The sequence below is a fragment of the Trachinotus anak genome, unplaced genomic scaffold (genome assembly GCF_046630095.1).
Source record: "Trachinotus anak isolate AG129_WGS33_773 ecotype Australia unplaced genomic scaffold, CSIRO_AGI_Tana_v1 ptg000015l, whole genome shotgun sequence".
NCBI classification, from domain to species: Eukaryota; Metazoa; Chordata; class Actinopteri; order Carangiformes; family Carangidae; genus Trachinotus; species Trachinotus anak.
This window is the reverse complement of record NW_027273866.1, coordinates 9167684-9189592: the sequence shown is the minus strand read 5'-3', so window position 1 is coordinate 9189592 and position 21909 is coordinate 9167684. Positions and strand designations below refer to the sequence as shown.

Here is a 21909-nt window from a genome sequence, read left to right as displayed (position 1 = left end):
CATTTGAAAGCTTTTTTAATCTTCTTGAAATTCAAAAAGTTTTCAAACATCCTTGTTTTGCAGTTTTTCAAATGGTGTAAAATTATATCAGAAATATAACTTCATGACAGAGGAAAATGAACTGTTTGTCTCGCAAATGTCTCGCAATTGTCTAAAATGAGAAAAAATGGTTAAAATGATATTAATTCATGAATCAATTTTTAGTCACATGCATATAATAGTTTTACACATTAAATAAAATATTAATTTTGCAGTGTTAGCAAAAAAAAGTGACTTTTCAGTGGATAGATGCTTGTTCACAGAGCAGGAGGTTTTTGTACGGCCGCTTAATGAGTTTGTATCACTGTGGTGGACTTTTGGTGGAGGAACCAAACTCATTATTTACTGTAAGTACCAGAACTTTCCCATGTCTACATCAGTCATTGTTATATAAATATTATAAAACTAAAATTTACTTCTGGGTATTTCATGTGATATAGATATTTTTCGTTCTTTATCAAGTTTTGCTGATGTCACATCTTGGATAAACATTCTGTAGAGATTAATATTCATTGAATACAGTATTATAGATGATGTTATGGTTACATGTATCCTAAATAATTTAAAATTTCTCATATTTCATTTTAACTGAATATTTGTTTCAGAAAATATGTTAAAGAGAAAAATACATTAGAAGCACAAATGAGGATTTTCAACATCTGGATTAAAATGGTCTCACTTTTGTTGATACAGTTTGTTTATTATATTTCCTATGATTTAGGGTATGTACATATAAACTTTTCTGCTCATAGATGTAAAACTATTGGTGGATTTACTGTTGGACATATTTTTCTATCAGTGGAAATATTCATAACAATGATCCTGTTCTTAATGGATGAGATTTAATAATTAAATTAAATTTTAGTTAAAGCTTTATCATAGAAACTGCCTCTGAGTTCATTTCAGTTTTATTTGGATTCATTGTGGTTCTGCTTGATGACTCTTGTGTTGTGTTCACTGGACCAGTTTTCCTCCTCACAGTCTCTTCACCAACCCTCTGCACCTGCAGCAGGCTGTTTTCACTTCAGTCAAACTGGAGGAGGTTTTTGTACCACTCTAAATCACTGTGTGAACGTCCCATCACTATGGTAGCCAAGACAGTAGTAATCTCCAACATCTTCAGCCTGAACACCACTGATGGTTAAAGTGTAGTCAGAACCAGATCTACTGCCACTGAATCGAGACGGAGTGTCTGAGTCCAGATTTGATGCTCTGTATATAAGAAGCTTTGGAGCCTGTCCAGGTTTCTGAAGGTACCAACTGAGATCAGCACCAATATCTGAACTCCCTGTGGCGCTGATGGTCACAGTCCCTCCAAGACTGAAAGACTTCACTTTCTCAACTCTGAGTCAGGAAATTGTTGGCAGAAGACTCTGAAATGAGAAATGAAATATAACAATTAAAAAGAACAATAGAAAACCAAATTAAATTAAAAAATAAAAAATAAAAAGGAGAGCACTGACTGGATTTGCACCAAACACTTTCAAAGTCTCTCACCCTGACTCAGAAAACCCAACACCACAAGCAGAGTTATTGGCAACATCATCCTGATGCACTTTTCAGTGTGAGTGCGTGAAAACAGTTCAGACTCTCTGTGACAGAAGAACTTAAACTGTGAGGAGCAGTGATGCAGGAAAGTCATGCAAAGTACAGTGAAGAAGGCAAACACACACCTGTTGATGTGAAACAGAAAGAGCAGAGGTGACGCAGAGTCAACCTTCATCCTGTCCTTCATTTGCTCATTTATTCACAGCATTTCAGCTTCTCTGCTGTTTGTCTTTAATGTGAACATTGTTCTTTGTCTCTTGTCTTGTCCCACATCACTTTGTCCTCATCAACAGGTTCATGGCGTCCTCTGCTGGAAAACTGCATCAACACTGAACTCAGAATCAACTGAAACAACATCTGACTGATTGGAAACGACCTTGTTTTCTCATTCATGTTCATCATCCTCATACTGCTGCGAGATGTAGGAGACTGAAACACACACAGAAGGTTGACAACAGAAAGGCTCAGATTTGAACTCATCTGACCTCAGTTTAGGGCCTGTTCAGCATTTCAGGTGATCCACCACATGATTTTCCCTCCAAACTTCACACCAACATCACAACAGGTTGTAACTTCAAGTAAAGTTGGAGGCAAAGCATCTGGTTTGTTTAGTCTCTGCAAAAACTGTAAAAAGTATTCATTTGGACACAGAGCAGGGTGGTCCAGCTGTTTCCCCCACTTCCAGTCTTGATGTTAACCTAACTGGCTGCTGGCTTTAACTTCATGTATCTTTTTTAAGTGACAAACAACATGTACTATTGTATTGGGTTTTCTTACTTTTTCTAAATTTCTACTGATAGAACTTCTACAGTTTCTCGGAAATGAACATGATGGATGTGACATGTAATAAAAATGTTAGTTTGACTTTTTTGACCTGAAATAAAAAATGAAAAAAAGATGTAAGAAAATAATTAAAATACACAAAAGAAAATGTTAATGTGTGTTTAGTGCTTGGTGAGGTTACTGTCAGCTCTGTGCTCAGTGGTCTGTGTCAGAGTCTCTTCCTGCTGTAACAGCTCAGTGTCTCTGCAGTCTGACTGAGGGAGGTTTTTGTACGACCACTAATCACTGTGTGAACACTGGTCCACTATGTACACTCATACAGTAGTAAACTGCTGCATCTTCAGTCTGAACTCCACTGATGGTCAATCTGAAGTCAGAACCACTTCCACTGCCACTAAACCGAGCTGGTGTTCCTGTGTGACGTATGTTCAAATGTCTTATTAGGAGCTTCGGACTCTGTCCGGATTTCTGTTGGTACCAGTGGATACAAAGATTAACACTGTCACAGATGTAAACAGGTTGGCTGGTTTTACAGGTGAGAGTGACAGTGGATCCTGGAGTAAATGTCTCTACTGGAGGCTGAGTCACAGTCACCTGAGCGCTGCATCCTGCAGACAAAAACAAATCATTCATTTATCAGCACAAACAATTGAGAGAAAAGGCAGCACATCATGTTTGAAATGTTGCTGAGTCAATCAACCTGTAAAACAGCAGCAGGCCAGCGTCCAGATGAGGATGGTGATGAGAGTCATGCTGCTTGTGCTTTCTGCTGTGTTGACTGACACATCTGAGTCCTGCAGTGTTGAACTCACAGGACTATAAACCTTCTGACTTCACTGGAGGATCAGCTGACCATGCAAAGCCTCCTCTCTATGGAAATCATGTCTCTGCTGTCAACACACTGAAGGCAACGTGGGACACAACATCAGGAGAAATGCTGCTTGGATTTACACTAAATATCATCTTCATGGAAGAGAAAAATAGATTATGAACAGAATTGAGGATTTTCAAGATGTGGATTAAAATGGTCTCATTTTTTTTTGATACAATTTGTTTATTTTTTGTCCTATGATTTAGGGTATGTACATGTATATCACACATTTTGAAAGCTTTTTTTTACACACTGGAAATTCAAAATGTTTCCAAACATCCTTGTTTTGCAACTTTTCAAATAATGTAAAATTATATTTGAAATATAACTTCATGACAGAGGAAAATTAACTGTTTGTCTCTCAATTGTCTAAAATGACAAAAACCGATTAAAATGATATTAATTCATTGATACTTTTTAAGTCACATGCATATAATAGTTTTGCACATTTAAAAAACTATACATTTTTTTAGTGTTAGCAGAAAAGAAGTGACTTTTCAGTGGATAGATGCTTGTTCACAGAGCAGGAGGTTTTTGTACGGCCACTTAATGAGTTTGTATCACTGTGGAACACTTTTGGTGGAGGAACCAAACTCGTCGTTGACTGTAAGTACCAGAGATTTTTATATTGTACAACATATAACATTTATCTATTTTGTTAAATATTGAATGAGACTGTGATTAAGTTCAGTTTTTGAATCTTGTTGATATTTTTTGTTCTTTATCAGTAAAAGCTGATCTCACAGCCTGATGACTTATTGTCTGCTTCAAAATGTTTGACCGTAAAATGTTTAGTCTTCAAACCAAACATCAACAGTTTCATTTTGTTTTCATGTAATTATTTTGAAAAATAACTGAACTAAAACCTGATGTGGATTCCTGTTGAACACAAATATGATTTTATCAGTAACAGCAGCTCAGCTTTGTGTTCACGGTTCATTCATTTTCCATGTAGTGAAAAGGAAGTGAAAGAGACAGATGACAGAGGTTTCAACTGTTTTCACATCAGTGTTTCAGCTCTGTCAGTTTAAACAGAAGAAAATCATCACAGGGATGAGTTATTCACTGTCACACATTATCAAACAGATATGAAGATGTCATCAATAATCATCATCAATCAACCTTTTGAGTGTCATTTACACTTGAGTCATGAGGCTGATGGTCTGATGCTGAGTGATTTATGAGAGCAACAGTAGAACAAGTTCTTCTCTTTGATTTGATCAAATCCAGGAAATGAGCAGTATGTCATGTTTCTTTATTACCAAGCCTTCATTCTCATTCCTCTGTCTCCCCTCCCCCCTCTCTTACCCCTCTCTCTCTCCTCCAGTGGGGGTGGTGCGACCCACCCTGACCGTCCTCCCCCCCTCCAAAGATGAGCTGCAGCAGGGTGATGCCACACTGGCGTGTATGGCCAGCGGGGGCTTCCCCTCAGGCTGGAGGCTGGGCTGGAGGGTGGGGGGCAGCAGCAGCTCCTCAGGGGTGTCAAACAGCCCGGAGGCCCTGGGGGGGGACGGCCACTACAGCTGGAGCAGCACCCTGAGCCTCACTGCAGACCAGTGGAGGAAGGCGGGCTCAGTGAGCTGTGAGGCCAGTCTGACTGGACAGAGCCCTGTCACTCAAACCCTGGAGCCTGACCGCTGCTCAGAGTAGAGCTTCAGCAACACTTCCTGTCTGGAAATGATGCTGCTTCTTTGATAGAGATCTGGATGAAGCTACAGATCTCCTCTCTTCACGTGTTTCTGCAAACTCATGATTCTGTTTTAATGTGCCTGCAGCTTCCTGTAACTAATCTCACTCATATTCTGCTTCATAGTCATTGTTTTCAAAATGTCATTCAAAATGTTCATCTATACAATAAAACTATAGCTTATAATAAATCACTGTCTCTGAGTTTATTTCTATATTGTTCATGAGAAGTTCACATTTGATCACCTCTTATCTTTCCACCAGACGTCCTTCAATATCCATCAAGTCAAGTGTCTGCTCATCAGTTTAGAGTATATATAACAATATAGTATAAAATATAATATATTCATCATTTGTACACATGTAAAATGTTTTTAAGAAAGTGTTAAAATCAATAGTTTTCTGCTCATAGATTTAAAACTATTGGTGGAATTACTGTTGGACATATTTTTCTATCAGTGGAAATATTCATAACAATGATCCTGTTCTTAATGGATGAGATTTAATCATGAGAATTTAATTTAAAGCTTCATGTTAGAAACTGTCTCTGAGTTTGTTTCAGTTTTATTTAGATTCTCTGTGGTTCTGCTTGATGACTCTTGTGTTGTGTTCACTGGACCAGTTTTCCTCCTCACAGTCTCTTCACCAACCCTCTGCACCTGCAGCAGGCTGTTTTCACTTCAGTCAAACTGGAGGAGGTTTTTGTACCACTCTAAATCACTGTGTGAACACTCCACCACCATGGTAGCCAAGACAGTAGTAATCTCCAACATCTTCAGCCTGAAGCCCACTGATGGTTAAAGTGTAGTCAGAACCAGAGCTACTGCCACTGAATCGAGATGGAGTTCCTGAGAAGAGGGTTTCTGCATCGTATATAAGAAGCTTTGGAGTCTGTCCAGGTTTCTGAAGGTACCAACTGAGATCAGCACCAATATCTGAACTCCCTGTGGCGCTGATGGTCACAGTCCCTCCAAGACTGACAGACTTCACTTTGTCAGTCTGAGTCAGGAAATTGTTGGCAGAAGACTCTGAAATGAGAAATGAAATAAAACAATAGAAAAGAACAATAGAGAACCAAATTAAATTAAAAAATAAAAAATAAAAGGAGAGCACTGACTGGATTTGCACCAAACACTTTCAAAGTCTCTCACCCTGACTCAGAAAACCCAACACCACAAGCAGAGTTATTGGCAACATCATCCTGATGCACTTTTCAGTGTGAGTGCGTGAAAACAGTTCAGACTCTCTGTGACAGAAGAACTTAAACTGTGAGGAGCAGTGATGCAGGAAAGTCATGCAAAGTACATTGAAGAAGGCAAACACACACCTGTTGATGTGAAACAGAAAGAGCAGAGGTGACGCAGAGTCAACCTTCATCCTGTCCTTCATTTGCTCATTTATTCACAGTATTTCAGCTTCTCTGCTGTTTGTCTTTAATGTGAACATTGTTCTTTGTCTCTTGTCTTGTCCCACATCACTTTGTCCTCATCAACAGGTTCATGGCGTCCTCTGCTGGAAAACTGCATCAACACTGAACTCAGAATCAACTGAAACAACATCTGACTGATTGGAAACGACCTTGTTTTCTCATTCATGTTTCTCATCCTCACACTGCTGCGAGATGTAGGAGACTGAAACACACACAGAAGGTTGACAACAGAGAGGCTCAGATTTGAACTCATCTGACCTCAGTTTAGGGCCTGTTCAGCATTTCAGGTGATCCACCACATGATTTTCCCTCCAAACTTCACAACAGCATCACAACAGGTTGTAACTTCAAGTAAAGTTGGAGGCAAAGCATCTGGTTTGTTTAATCTCTGCAAAAACTGTAAAAAGTCTTCGTTTGGACACAGAGCAGGGTGGTCCAGCTGTTTCCCCCACTTCCAGTCTTGATGTTAACCTAACTGGCTGCTGGCTTTAACTTCATGTATCTTTTTAAAGTGACAAATAACATGTACTATTGTATTGGGTTTTCTTACTTTTTCTCAATTTCTGCTTATAGAACTTCTGCAGTTTCTGGGAAATGAACATGATGCATGTGAGATGTAATAAAATGTTATGACTATTTTGACATGAAATAAAAAATGAAAAAAAGGTGGTAGAAAAACAGTTAAAATACACAAATGTAAACGGGAATGTGTATTTAGTGCTTGGTGAGGTTACTGTCAGCTCTGTGCTCAGTGGTCTGTGTCAGAGTCTCTTCCTGCTGTAACAGCTCAGTGTCTCTGCAGTCTGACTGAGGGAGGTTTTTGTACGACCACTAATCACTGTGTGAACACTCCACCACTGTGGTAACTCTGACAGTAGTAAACTGCTGCATCTTCAGCCTGAACTCCACTGATGGTCAAACTGAAGTCAGAGCTGCTTCCACTGCCACTAAACCGAGCTGGTGTTCCTGTGTGAAGTGTGCTTGCATATCTTATTAGGAGCTTTGGACTCTGTCCAGGTTTCTGTTGGTACCAGTTCAGAAGGTTATTATTGTAAACAGCAGGGTTGGTTTTACAGGTGAGAGTGACAGTGGATCCTGGAGCAGTTGTCTCTACTGGAGGCTGAGTCACAGTCACCTGAGCGCTGCATCCTGCAGACAAAAACAAATCATTCATTTATCAGCACAAACAAATGAGAGAAAAGGCAGCACATCATGTTTGAAATGTTGCTGAGTCAATCAACCTGTAAAACAGCAGCAGGCCAGCGTCCAGATGAGGATGGTGATGAGAGTCATGCTGCTTGTGCTTTCTGCTGTGTTGACTGACACATCTGAGTCCTGCAGTGTTGAACTCACAGGACTATAAACCTTCTGACTTCACTGGAGGATCAGCTGACCATGCAAAGCCTCCTCTCTATGGAAATCATTTCTCTGCTCTCAACACACTGAAGGCAACGTGGGACACAACATCAGGAGAAAAGCTGCTTGGATTTACACTAAATATCATCTTCATGGAAGAAAAAAAATAGATTAGAAGAAGAAATGAGAATTTTCAACATCTGGATTAAAATGTTCTCACTTTTGTTCACTCCATTTCTTTATTATATTTCTTATGATTTAGGGTATGTACATATAAATTACACCTTTCAAAGTTTTTTTTTTATATACTTGAAATTCAAAACGTTTTGAAGCATCCTTGTTTTGCAGCTTTTCAAATGATGTACAATTATATCAGAAATATAAATTAATTGTCTCTCAATTGTATAAAATGACAAAAAATGGTTAAAATGATATTAATTCATTAATACATTTTAAGTCACACGCATATAATAGTTTTGCACATTAAATAAAGTATCAATTTTGCAGTTTCAGCAGAAAAAAAAGTGACTTTTCAGTGGATAGATGCTTGTTCACAGAGCAGGAGGTTTTTGTACGGCCACTTAATGAGTTTGTATCACTGTGGTGGACTTTTGGTGGAGGAACCAAACTCATCATTTACTGTAAGTACCAGAATTTTCTTATGTCTACGTCATAAATTCTTACATAAATATTTACTGCGTGAACATTTTGTAGAGATTAATATTCTTTTAACACAGTATCATAGATGATGTTATGGTTAAGTGAATCCTAAATAATTAGAAATTTCTTAATATTTGTTTCAGAAAATGTGTTTGTACAATTTGCCTGAGGAACATTTTAATATTCAAAAATTTACTTCAAGTGTCTTGGTTTTATTTTAACATTGAAACAGTTAAATATATAAGTTATTCAAATATATTGTGATAAAAAAACAAGTGAGTGAGTTCATATGAACATCCAGTATGGCTTTAGTTTGTGTTCACAGTTCGTTAGTTTGATGTGGTGAAAAGGAAGTGAAACAAACAGATGACAAAGTCTTTAACTGTGCACAGACATGACACTTTTTCCACAACAAAATCATTGCAGAGATGAATTATTTACTGTCACACGTTATAATACACATATCAACATTTCACTTGATGATCATTTATGACACTTCGTGACATTTACTCCTCTGTCTTGTTGCATCTTGTTGTCTAATTCCTGTTGATTTATGAGTCTGACAGTAGAAGATTCATTACTTTACTTTTTTCAAAAGCAAAATGACATCAAATCTGAGCATTTTGTTGAATTTGTTCAAGCCTCATTTCCTCTCATGTGTGGCCTCCTCTCCTCTGTCTGATCTCAGTGTCATAAAACACAGCTAATCCACAGTAGTGTTCACCTGTGTCAAGTATGATAAGTGTGTGATGTTCAGCTGTCTGTCCGACACTGGAAGTTCATCTGCTCCTTGTGTGTCTCTGCTCTCCCCTCCAGCTGGCTCCACGGTCAGGCCCTCAGTCTCTCTGCTTCCCCCCTCCTCTGAGCAGCTCTCTGGGGGCTCGGCCACGCTGGCCTGCCTGCTGACTGGCTACTCTCCTCAGGGAGCCGTGGTGAGCTGGGAGGTGGACGGTACACAGGTGACAGAGGGGGTCCTGACCAGCTCAGAGGAGGAGAAGAGCGGACGCTACAGCAGCAGCAGCACCCTGAGCCTGAGCCAGGAGCGCTGGATGAAAGGAGAGCTGTACTCCTGCAGCGTCCTCCATCATGGCCACAGCCAGATCCGGTCCCTCCGCAGGAGCCAGTGTGAGGGCTAGAGGCTCTGACTCAAGCCCAGGACAGGAGCTGTGTCTGGGGGGAGCAGGAGGAACACACCTGCTGCTCTGATCAACATGACTTTTAATGTTTGTAGAGGAAAGTGAAGCTTTGTGTGACAGAGAACAACACTGCTGCAAAGTGTTGGACAGCAACAACTTAGAGAGTAATGTGTGGAGCTCAGCAGCTGGATGTGAGTGTGCTTCATAACTGTCATGTTGATGACTGGTGTTTTTGCTAATAAAGCTTCAACTGATGAATAACATGATGAGGTGTTTTGTTTTTTTATCTGATGAAGATTCATGAAAGATTTAATGTTTGTTCACCTTCAACTGAGTCATCTCTGCGCAGAATGAAAAACTTTAGATTTAAATATTTTGTAAAAATGAGTATTACTTCACTTTTAATTGTCAGTGACTGAGATAATATAAGAAAGTGAAGAAGAGAAAATAATTCATATTTTTATCATGATAAAAAACCTGAACAATCAATTATGTAAATTTGCTTTTCTGTGACAGAAACAATGATAGAAACATGTGAACAAACAACATTTATCAGCTTTGAACATGAGCAGAACATGATGTGGTGTCATTACACTATTTAGTATATTTTTTTCAAAATTTTACATTTAATAATTTAATTAATAAACTAGTGTGAATGTGTGTTTAGTGCTTGGTGAGGTTACTGTCAGCTCTGTGCTCAGTGGTCTGTGTCAGAGTCTCTTCCTGCTGTAACAGCTCAGTGTCTCTGCAGTCTGACTGAGGGAGGTTTTTGTACGACCACTAATCACTGTGTGAACACTGGTCCACTATGTACACTCATACAGTAGTAAACTGCTGCATCTTCAGTCTGAATTCCACTCATCTGAAGTCAGAACCACTTCCACTGCCACTAAACCGAGCTGGTGTTCCTGTGTGACGTATGTTCAAATGTCTTATTAGGAGCTTTGGACTCTGTCCGGATTTCTGTTGGTACCAGTGCATACAAAGATTAACACCATTACAGATGTAAACAGGTTGGCTGGTTTTACAGGTGAGAGTGACAGTGGATCCTGGAGTAAATGTCTCTACTGGAGGCTGAGTCACAGTCACCTGAGCGCTGCATCCTGCAGACAAAAACAAATCATTCATTTATCAGCACAAACAAATGAGAGAAAAGGCAGCACATCATGTTTGAAATGTTGCTGAGTCAATCAACCTGTAAAACAGCAGCAGGCCAGCGTCCAGATGAGGATGGTGATGAGAGTCATGCTGCTTGTGCTTTCTGCTGTGTTGACTGACACATCTGAGTCCTGCAGTGTTGAACTCACAGGACTATAAACCTTCTGACTTCACTGGAGGATCAGCTGACCATGCAAAGCCTCCTCTCTATGGAAATCATTTCTCTGCTCTCAACACACTGAAGGCAACGAGCGACACAACATCAGGAGAAATGCTGCTTGGATTTACACTAAATATCATCTTCATGGAAGAGAAAAATAAATTAGCATCAGAAATGAGAATTTTCAACATCTGGATTAAAATGTTCTCACTTTTGTTCATTCAATTTCTTTATTATATTTCCTATGATTTAGGGTATGTACATATAAATTACACCTTTCAAAGTTTTTTTATATACTTTTATATACTCAAAATGTTTTGAAGCATCCTTGTTTTGCAGCTTTTCAAATGATGGACAATTATATTAGAAATATAAATTAATTGTCTCTCAATTCTATAAAATGACAAAAAATGGTTAAAATGATATTAATTCATTAATACATTTTAAGTCACATGCATATAATAGTTTTGCACATTAAATAAAGTATCAATTTTGCAGTTTTAGCAGAAAAAAAGTGACTTTTCAGTGGATAGATGCTTGTTCACAGAGCAGGAGGTTTTTGTACGGCCACTTAATGAGTTTGTATCACTGTGGTGGACTTTTGGTGGAGGAACCAAACTCGTCATTGACTGTAAGTACCAGAATTTTCTCATGTCTACGTCATAAATTCTTACATAGATATTTACTGCGTGAACATTTTGTAGAGATTAATATTCTTTTAACACAGTATTATAGATGATGTTATGGTTAAGTGAATCCTAAATAATTAGAAATTTCTTAATATTTGTTTCAGAAAATGTGTTTGTACAATTTGCCTGAGGAACATTTTAATATTTAAAAATTTACATCAAGTGTCTTGGTTTTATTTTAACATTGAAACAGTTAAATATATAAGTTATTAAAATATATTATGATAGAAAAACAAGTGAGTGAGTTCATATGAACATCCAGTATGGCTTTAGTTTGTGTTCACAGTTCGTTAGTTTGATGTGGTGAAAAGGAAGTGAAACAAACAGATGACAAAGTCTTTAACTGTGCACAGACATGACACTTTTTCCACAACAAAATCATTGCAGAGATGAATTATTTACTGTCACACGTTATAAAACACATATCAACATTTCAGTTAATGATCATTTATGACACTTTTCCATGACATTTACTCCTCTGTCTTGTTGCATCTTATTGTCTAATTCCTGTTGATTTATGAGTCTGACAGTAGAAGATTCATTACTTTACTTTTTTCAAAAGCAAAATGACATAAATCTGAGCATTTTGTTGAATTTGTTCAAGCCTCATTTCCTCTCATGTGTGGCCTCCTCTCCTCTGTCTGATCTCAGTGTCATAAAACACAGCTAATCCACAGTAGTGTTCACCTGTGTCATGTATGATAAGTGTGTGATGTTCAGCTGTCTGTCCGACACTGGAAGTTCATCTGCTCCTTGTGTGTCTCTGCTCTCCCCTCCAGCTGGCTCCACGGTCAGGCCCTCAGTCTCTCTGCTTCCCCCCTCCTCTGAGCAGCTCTCTGGGGGCTCGGCCACGCTGGCCTGCCTGCTGACTGGCTACTCTCCTCAGGGAGCCGTGGTGAGCTGGGAGGTGGACGGTACACAGGTGACAGAGGGGGTCCTGACCAGCTCAGAGGAGGAGAAGAGCGGACGCTACAGCAGCAGCAGCACCCTGAGCCTGAGCCAGGAGCGCTGGATGAAAGGAGAGCTGTACTCCTGCAGCGTCCTCCATCATGGCCACAGCCAGATCCAGTCCCTCCGCAGGAGCCAGTGTGAGGGCTAGAGGCTCTGACTCAAGCCCAGGACAGGAGCTGTGTCTGGGGGGAGCAGGAGGAACACACCTGCTGCTCTGGTCAACATGACTTTTAATGTTTGTAGAGGAAAGTGAAGCTTTGTGTGACAGAGAACAACACTGCTGCAAAGTGTTGGACAGCAACAACTTAGAGAGTAATGTGTGGAGCTCAGCAGCTGGATGTGAGTGTGCTTCATAACTGTCATGTTGATGACTGGTGTTTTTGCTAATAAAGTTTCAATTGATGAATAACATGATTCATTGTTTTGTTTTTTTATCTGATGAAGATTCATGAAAGATTTAATGTTTGTTAACTTTCAACTGAGTCGTCTCTGTGCAGAATGAAAAACTTTAGATTTAAATAATTTGTAAAAATGAGTATTACTTCACTTTTAATTGTCAGTGACTGAGATAATATAAGAAAGTGAAGAAGAGAAAATAATTCATATTTTTATCATGATAAGAAACCTGGACAATCAATTATGTAAATTTGCTTTTCAGGGACAAGAAACAATGATAGACACATGTGAACAAACAACATTTATCAGCTTTGAACATGAACAGAACATGATATGATGTCATTATACATTGTAGTATATTTTTTTCAGAATTATACATTTAATAATTTAATTAATAAACTAGTGTGAATGTGTGTTTAGTGCTTGGTGAGGTTACTGTCAGCTCTGTGCTCAGTGGTCTGTGTCAGAGTCTCTTCCTGCTGTAACAGCTCAGTGTCTCTGCAGTCTGACTGAGGGAGGTTTTTGTACGACCACTAATCACTGTGTGGACGGCCAGTCACTGCCTATGTTATGTAGACTCTGACAGTAGTAAACTGCTGCATCTTCAGTCTGAACTCCACTGATGGTCAATCTGAAGTCAGAGCTGCTTCCACTGCCACTAAACCGAGCTGGTGTTCAACAATGATCCTGTTCTTCATGGATGAGATTTAATGTTGAGAATTTAAGTTAAAGCTTCATGTTAGAAACTATCTCTGAGTTTGTTTCAGTTTTATTTAGATTCTTTGTGGTTCTGCTTGATGACTCTTGTGTTGTGTTCACTGGACCAGTTTTCCTCCTCACAGTCTCTTCACCAACCCTCTGCACCTGCAGCAGGCTGTTTTCACTTCAGTCAAACTGGAGGAGGTTTTTGTATGACTCTAAATCACTGTGTGAACACTCCACCACCATGGGCACCAAGACAGTAGTAATCTCCAACATCTTCAGCCTGAACACCACTGATGGTTAAAGTGTAGTCAGAACCAGATCTACTGCCACTGAATCGAGACGGAGTTCCTGAGAAGCGAGTTGATGCTCTGTATATAAGAAGTTTTGGAGCCTGTCCAGGTTTCTGAAGGTACCAACTGAGATCAGCACCAATATTTGAACTCCCTGTGGCGCTGATGGTCACAGTCCCTCCAAGACTGACAGACTTCACTTTGTCAGTCTGAGTCAGGAAATTGTTGGCAGAAGACTCTGAAATGAGAAATGAAGTATAACAATAGAAAAGAACAATAGAAAACAAAGTTAAATAAAAAAATAAAAAGGAGAGCACTGACTGGATTTGCAGCAAACACTTTCAAAGTCTCTCACCCTGACTCAGAAAACCCAACACCACAAGCAGAGTTATTGGCAACATCATCCTGATGCACTTTTCAGTGTGAGTGCGTGAAAACAGTTCAGACTCTCTGTGACAGAAGAACTTAAACTGTGAGGAGCAGTGATGCAGAAAAGTCATGCAAAGTACATTGAAGAAGGCAAACACACACCTGCTGATGTGAAACAGAAAGAGCAGAGGTGACGCAGAGTCAACCTTCATCCTGTCCTTCATTTGCTCATTTATTCACAGCATTTCAGCTTCTCTGCTGTTTGTCTTTAATGTGAACATTGTTCTTTGTCTCTTGTCTTGTCCTACATCACTTTGTCCTCATCAACAGGTTCATGGCGTCCTCTGCTGGAAAACTGCATCAACACTGAACTCAGAATCAACTGAAACAACATCTGACTGATTGGAAACGACCTTGTTTTCTCATTCATGTTCATCATCCTCATACTGCTGCGAGATGTAGGACACTGAAACACACACAGAAGGTTGACAACAGAGAGGCTCAGATTTGAACTCGTCTGACCTCAGTTTAGGGCCTGTTCAGCATTTCAGGTGATCCACCACATGATTTTCCCTCCAAACTTCACACCAACATCACAACAGGTTGTAACTTCAAGTAAAGTTGGAGGCAAAGCATCTGGTTTGTTTAATCTCTGCAAAAACTATAAAAAGTCTTCGTTTGGACACAGAGCAGGGTGGTCCAGCTGTTTCCCCCACTTCCAGTCTTGATGTTAACCTAACTGGCTGCTGGCTTTAACTTCATTTATCTTTTTAAAGTGACAAATAACATGTACTATTGTATTTGGTTTATTTACTGTTTCTAAATTTCTACTGATAGAACTTCTACAATTCCTGGGAAATGAACATGATGGATGTGACATGTAATAAAAATGTTAGTTTGACTTTTTTGACATGAAATAAAAAATGAAAAAAAGATGTAAGAAAATAATTAAAATACACAAAAGAAAATATTAATGTGTGTTTAGTGCTTGGTGAGGTTACTGTCAGCTCTGTGCTCAGTGGTCTGTGTCAGAGTCTCTTCCTGCTGTAACAGCTCAGTGTCTCTGCAGTCTGACTGAGGGAGGTTTTTGTACGACCACTAATCACTGTGTGAACACTCCACCACTGTGGTAACTCTGACAGTAGTAAACTGCTGCATCTTCAGTCTGAACTCCACTGATGGTCAAACTGAAGTCAGAGCCGCTTCCACTGCCACTAAACCGAGCTGGTGTTCCTGATTCAAGTGTGCTTGCATATCTTATTATTAGCTTTGGACTCTTTCCAGATTTCTGTTGGTACCAGAACATCCAATCATCACCATCACTGTCTCTGTTAACAGCTGGGTTGGTTTTACAGGTGAGAGTGACAGTGGATCCTGGAGTAAATGTCTCTACTGGAGGCTGAGTCACAGTCACCTGAGCGCTGCATCCTGCAGACAAAAACAAATCATTCATTTATCAGCACAAACAAATGAGAGAAAAGGCAGCACATCATGTTTGAAATGTTGCTGAGTCAATCAACCTGTAAAACAGCAGCAGGCCAGCGTCCAGATGAGGATGGTGATGAGAGTCATGCTGCTTGTGCTTTCTGCTGTGTTGACTGACACATCTGAGTCCTGCAGTGTTGAACTCACAGGACTATAAACCTTCTGACTTCACTGGAGGATCAGCTGACCATGCAAAGCCTCCTCTCTATGGAAATCATTTCTCTGCTCTCAACACACTGAAGGCAACGAGCGACACAACATCAGGAGAAATGCTGCTTGGATTTACACTAAATATCATCTTCATGGAAGAGAAAAATAAATTAGCATCAGAAATGAGAATTTTCAACATCTGGATTAAAATGTTCTCACTTTTGTTCATTCAATTTCTTTATTATATTTCCTATGATTTAGGGTATGTACATATAAATTACACCTTTCAAAGTTTTTTTATATACTTTTATATACTCAAAATGTTTTGAAGCATCCTTGTTTTGCAGCTTTTCAAATGATGGACAATTATATTAGAAATATAAATTAATTGTCTCTCAATTCTATAAAATGACAAAAAATGGTTAAAATGATATTAATTCATTAATACATTTTAAGTCACATGCATATAATAGTTTTGCACATTAAATAAAGTATCAATTTTGCAGTTTTAGCAGAAAAAAAGTGACTTTTCAGTGGATAGATGCTTGTTCACAGAGCAGGAGGTTTTTGTACGGCCACTTAATGAGTTTGTATCACTGTGGTGGACTTTTGGTGGAGGAACCAAACTCGTCATTGACTGTAAGTACCAGAATTTTCTCATGTCTACGTCATAAATTCTTACATAGATATTTACTGCGTGAACATTTTGTAGAGATTAATATTCTTTTAACACAGTATTATAGATGATGTTATGGTTAAGTGAATCCTAAATAATTAGAAATTTCTTAATATTTGTTTCAGAAAATGTGTTTGTACAATTTGCCTGAGGAACATTTTAATATTTAAAAATTTACATCAAGTGTCTTGGTTTTATTTTAACATTGAAACAGTTAAATATATAAGTTATTAAAATATATTATGATAGAAAAACAAGTGAGTGAGTTCATATGAACATCCAGTATGGCTTTAGTTTGTATTCACAGTTCGTTAGTTTGATGTGGTGAAAAGGAAGTGAAACAAACAGATGACAAAGTCTTTAACTGTGCACAGACATGACACTTTTTCCACAACAAAATCATTGCAGAGATGAATTATTTACTGTCACACGTTATAAAACACATATCAACATTTCAGTTAATGATCATTTATGACACTTTTCCATGACATTTACTCCTCTGTCTTGTTGCATCTTATTGTCTAATTCCTGTTGATTTATGAGTCTGACAGTAGAAGATTCATTACTTTACTTTTTTCAAAAGCAAAATGACATAAATCTGAGCATTTTGTTGAATTTGTTCAAGCCTCATTTCCTCTCATGTGTGGCCTCCTCTCCTCTGTCTGATCTCAGTGTCATAAAACACAGCTAATCCACAGTAGTGTTCACCTGTGTCATGTATGATAAGTGTGTGATGTTCAGCTGTCTGTCCAACACTGAAAGTTCATCTGCTCCTTGTGTGTCTCTGCTCTCCCCTCCAGCTGGCTCCACGGTCAGGCCCTCAGTCTCTCTGCTTCCCCCCTCCTCTGAGCAGCTCTCTGGGGGCTCGGCCACGCTGGCCTGCCTGCTGACTGGCTACTCTCCTCAGGGAGCCGTGGTGAGCTGGGAGGTGGACGGTACACAGGTGACAGAGGGGGTCCTGACCAGCTCAGAGGAGGAGAAGAGCGGACGCTACAGCAGCAGCAGCACCCTGAGCCTGAGCCAGGAGCGCTGGATGAAAGGAGAGCTGTACTCCTGCAGCGTCCTCCATCATGGCCACAGCCAGATCCAGTCCCTCCGCAGGAGCCAGTGTGAGGGCTAGAGGCTCTGACTCAAGCCCAGGACAGGAGCTGTGTCTGGGGGGAGCAGGAGGAACACACCTGCTGCTCTGGTCAACATGACTTTTAATGTTTGTAGAGGAAAGTGAAGCTTTGTGTGACAGAGAACAACACTGCTGCAAAGTGTTGGACAGCAACAACTTAGAGAGTAATGTGTGGAGCTCAGCAGCTGGATGTGAGTGTGCTTCATAACTGTCATGTTGATGACTGGTGTTTTTGCTAATAAAGTTTCAATTGATGAATAACATGATTCATTGTTTTGTTTTTTTATCTGATGAAGATTCATGAAAGATTTAATGTTTGTTAACTTTCAACTGAGTCGTCTCTGTGCAGAATGAAAAACTTTAGATTTAAATAATTTGTAAAAATGAGTATTACTTCACTTTTAATTGTCAGTGACTGAGATAATATAAGAAAGTGAAGAAGAGAAAATAATTCATATTTTTATCATGATAAGAAACCTGGACAATCAATTATGTAAATTTGCTTTTCAGGGACAAGAAACAATGATAGACACATGTGAACAAACAACATTTATCAGCTTTGAACATGAACAGAACATGATATGATGTCATTATACATTGTAGTATATTTTTTTCAGAATTATACATTTAATAATTTAATTAATAAACTAGTGTGAATGTGTGTTTAGTGCTTGGTGAGGTTACTGTCAGCTCTGTGCTCAGTGGTCTGTGTCAGAGTCTCTTCCTGCTGTAACAGCTCAGTGTCTCTGCAGTCTGACTGAGGGAGGTTTTTGTACGACCACTAATCACTGTGTGGACACTCCACCACTGTGGTAACTCTGACAGTAGTAAACTGCTGCATCTTCAGCCTGAACTCCACTGATGGTCAATCTGAAGTCAGAGCTGCTTCCACTGCCACTAAACCGAGCTGGTGTTCCTGTGTGAAGTGTGCTTACATATCTTATTAGGAGCTTTGGAGTCTGTCCAGATTTCTGTTGGTACCAATGCAGATAGTTATTATTGTAAACAGCTGGGTTGGTTTTACAGGTGAGAGTGACAGTGGATCCTGGAGTAAATGTCTCTACTGGAGGCTGAGTCACAGTCACCTGAGCGCTGCATCCTGCAGACAAAAACAAATCATTCATTTATCAGCACAAACAAATGAGAGAAAAGGCAGCACATCATGTTTGAAATGTTGCTGAGTCAATCAACCTGTAAAACAGCAGCAGGCCAGCGTCCAGATGAGGATGGTGATGAGAGTCATGCTGCTTGTGCTTTCTGCTGTGTTGACTGACACATCTGAGTCCTGCAGTGTTGAACTCACAGGACTATAAACCTTCTGACTTCACTGGAGGATCAGCTGACCATGCAAAGCCTCCTCTCTATGGAAATCATTTCTCTGCTCTCAACACACTGAAGGCAACGAGGGACACAACATCAGGAGAAATGCTGCTTGGATTTACATTAAATATCATCTCCATGGAAGAAAAAAAATAGATTAGAAGAAGAAATGAAAATTTTCAACATCTGGATTAAAATGGTCTCACTTTTGTTGATACAGTTTGTTTATTATATATTTCCTATGATTTAGGGTATGTACATATAAATTACACATTTGAAAGCTTTTTTAATCTTCTTGAAATTCAAAATGTTTTCAAACATCCTTGTTTTGCAGTTTTTCAAGTGATGTAAAATTATTTTAGAAATATCAATTAATGACAGATGAAATTAACTGTTTGTCTCAAAATAACAAAAATGGTTAAAATGATATTCATTCATTCATAAATTTTAAGTCACATGCATATAATAGTTTTACACATTAAATAAAGTATTAATTTTGTAGTTTTAGCAGAAAAAAGTGACTTTTCAGTGGATAGATGCTTGTTCACAGAGCAGGAGGTTTTTGTACGGCCACTTAATGAGTTTGTATCACTGTGGAGGACTTTTGGTGGAGGAACCAAACTCATCATTTACTGTAAGTACCAGAATTTTCTCATGTCTAACTCAGTCATTGTTATATAAATATTTATATCAGAATATAATTAAACAAAAATTTATTTCTGGGTATTTCATGTGATATAGATATTTTATCGTTGTTTATCAAGTTTTGCTGATGTCACATTTTGGATGAACATTCTGTAGAGATTAATATTATTTAAATACAGTATTATAGATGATGTTATGGTTATGTGTATCCTAACTAATTAAAAAAAATCTCATATTTCATTTTAACTGAATATTTGTTTCAGAAAATATGTTTGTATAATTTGTCTGAGGAACATTTTAATATTTAAAAAATTACTTCAAGTGTCCCGGTTTTTATTTTAACATTGAAATAGTTAAATATATAAGTTATTAAAATATATTATGCTGAAAAAAAGTGCGTGAGTTCATATGTGCATCCAGTATGGCTTTAGTTTGTGTTCACAGTTCGTTAGTTTGATGTGGTGAAAAGGAAGTGAAACAAACAGATGACAAAGTCTTTAACTGTGCACAGACATGACACTTTTTCCACGACAAAATCATTGCAGAGATGAATTATTTACTGTCACACATTATAAATCATTTAATGATCATTTATGATACTTTTCGTGACATTTACTCCTCTGTCTTGTTGCATCTTATTGTCTAATTCCTGTTGATTTATGAGTCTGACAGTAGAAGATTCATTACTTTACTTTTTTCAAAAGCAAAATGACATAAATTTGAGCATTTTGTTGAATTTGTTCAAGCCTCATTTCCTCTCATGTGTGGCCTCCTCTCCTCTGTCTGATCTCAGTGTCATAAAACACAGCTAATCCACAGTAGTGTTCACCTGTGTCATGTATGATAAGTGTGTGATGTTCAGCTGTCTGTCCGACACTGGAAGTTCATCTGCTCCTTGTGTGTCTCTGCTCTCCCCTCCAGCTGGCTCCACGGTCAGGCCCTCAGTCTCTCTGCTTCCCCCCTCCTCTGAGCAGCTCTCTGGGGGCTCGGCCACGCTGGCCTGCCTGCTGACTGGCTACTCTCCTCAGGGAGCCGTGGTGAGCTGGGAGGTGGACGGTACACAGGTGACAGAGGGGGTCCTGACCAGCTCAGAGGAGGAGAAGAGCGGACGCTACAGCAGCAGCAGCACCCTGAGCCTGAGCCAGGAGCGCTGGATGAAAGGAGAGCTGTACTCCTGCAGCGTCCTCCATCATGGCCACAGCCAGATCCAGTCCCTCCGCAGGAGCCAGTGTGAGGGCTAGAGGCTCTGACTCAAGCCCAGGACAGGAGCTGTGTCTGGGGGGAGCAGGAGGAACACACCTGCTGCTCTGATCAACATGACTTTTAATGTTTGTAGAGGAAAGTGAAGCTTTGTGTGACAGAGAACAACACTGCTGCAAAGTGTTGGACAGCAACAACTTAGAGAGTAATGTGTGGAGCTCAGCAGCTGGATGTGAGTGTGCTTCATAACTGTCATGTTGATGACTGGTGTTTTTGCTAATAAAGCTTCAACTGATGAATAACATGATTCATTGTTGTTTTTTTTTAATTGAATTCAATTCGATTCAATTTTATTTGTATAGCGGCAAATCATAATATACATTATCTCGAGGCACTTTACAGGGTAAGGTCGAGTTCTTACTTTGTTGTAGAGAAAAACCCAACAGTTCCCACAAAGAGCAAGGGCTTGGCAACAGGGGGAGGAAAAACTCCCTTTTAACAGGAAGAATCCTCCAACAGAACCGGGCTCAGGATGGGCGGCCGTCTGCCTCGACTGGTTGGGTTTAGGAGGAGAAAAAGGGGGGGTGGGGGGAAGAGAGGGGAGAAAAGAGAGAGAGAGAGACCAGGAGCCGCTGTCTAGGTAATGGTGTCATCAATGATAATGACAGATAACAGTGGTTAATAGTAATGATGAGTTGTGGTAGATCTGGACAAAACAAAACAAAGTTAATGGCATAAAGTAGTCTAGAGAGAGTGAGAGAGAGAGAGAGAGAGAGAGAGAGCCCAGTGCATCATGGGGATCCCCCAGCAGTCTAGCTCTATAGCAGCATAACTAAGGGATGATTCAGGACATACCCGAGCCAGCCCTAACTATAAGCTTTATCAAAGAGGACAGTTTGAAGCCTGATCTTAAAGGTAGAGAGGCTGTCTGCCTCCTGAACCCACACTGGGAGCTGGTTCCACAGGAGAGGAGCCTGACAGCTGAAGGCTCTGGCCCCCATGCTGCTCTTACAAACTCTGGGAACCACAAGTAGACCTGCATTTAGAGAGTGAAGTGTCCTATTGGGAAAATAGGGAACTATAAGCT

The 21909-nt window shown here is 39.4% G+C and overlaps 1 pseudogene and 6 gene segments (V, D, J or C); 6 read left to right on the top strand and 1 right to left on the bottom strand.

Moving 5' to 3' along the window:
* LOC139632926 (Ig kappa chain V region Mem5-like) overlaps window positions 1-1600 on the bottom strand; it is a 39065-nt pseudogene extending 37465 nt beyond the window's left edge.
* Window positions 1-5118, top strand: part of LOC139632929 (Ig kappa chain V-III region MOPC 63-like) — a 38899-nt gene extending 33781 nt beyond the window's left edge. Inside the window, 2 exon segments of the V gene segment in view lie at window positions 3812-3847; window positions 4569-5118. Of these exon segments, the coding sequence occupies window positions 3812-3847; window positions 4569-4891 (359 nt within the window).
* Window positions 1-21909, top strand: part of LOC139632928 (Ig kappa chain V-III region MOPC 63-like) — a 70612-nt gene that overhangs the window by 39514 nt on the left and 9189 nt on the right. Inside the window, 1 exon segment of the V gene segment in view lies at window positions 19575-19611. Within this exon segment, the coding sequence occupies window positions 19575-19611 (37 nt within the window).
* On the top strand, window positions 7908-9771 carry LOC139632931 (Ig lambda-1 chain C region-like). The segment is given in 3 exon segments: window positions 7908-7975; window positions 8220-8353; window positions 9189-9771. Coding segments are annotated over 3 exon segments (507 nt in total).
* On the top strand, window positions 9676-12852 carry LOC139633321 (Ig lambda-1 chain C region-like). The segment is given in 3 exon segments: window positions 9676-9699; window positions 11331-11457; window positions 12295-12852. Coding segments are annotated over 3 exon segments (471 nt in total).
* On the top strand, window positions 12782-17895 carry LOC139633320 (Ig lambda-1 chain C region-like). The segment is given in 3 exon segments: window positions 12782-12805; window positions 16374-16500; window positions 17338-17895. Coding segments are annotated over 3 exon segments (471 nt in total).
* On the top strand, window positions 20031-21126 carry LOC139632934 (Ig lambda-1 chain C region-like). The segment is given in 1 exon segment: window positions 20031-21126. A coding segment is annotated over 1 exon segment (405 nt).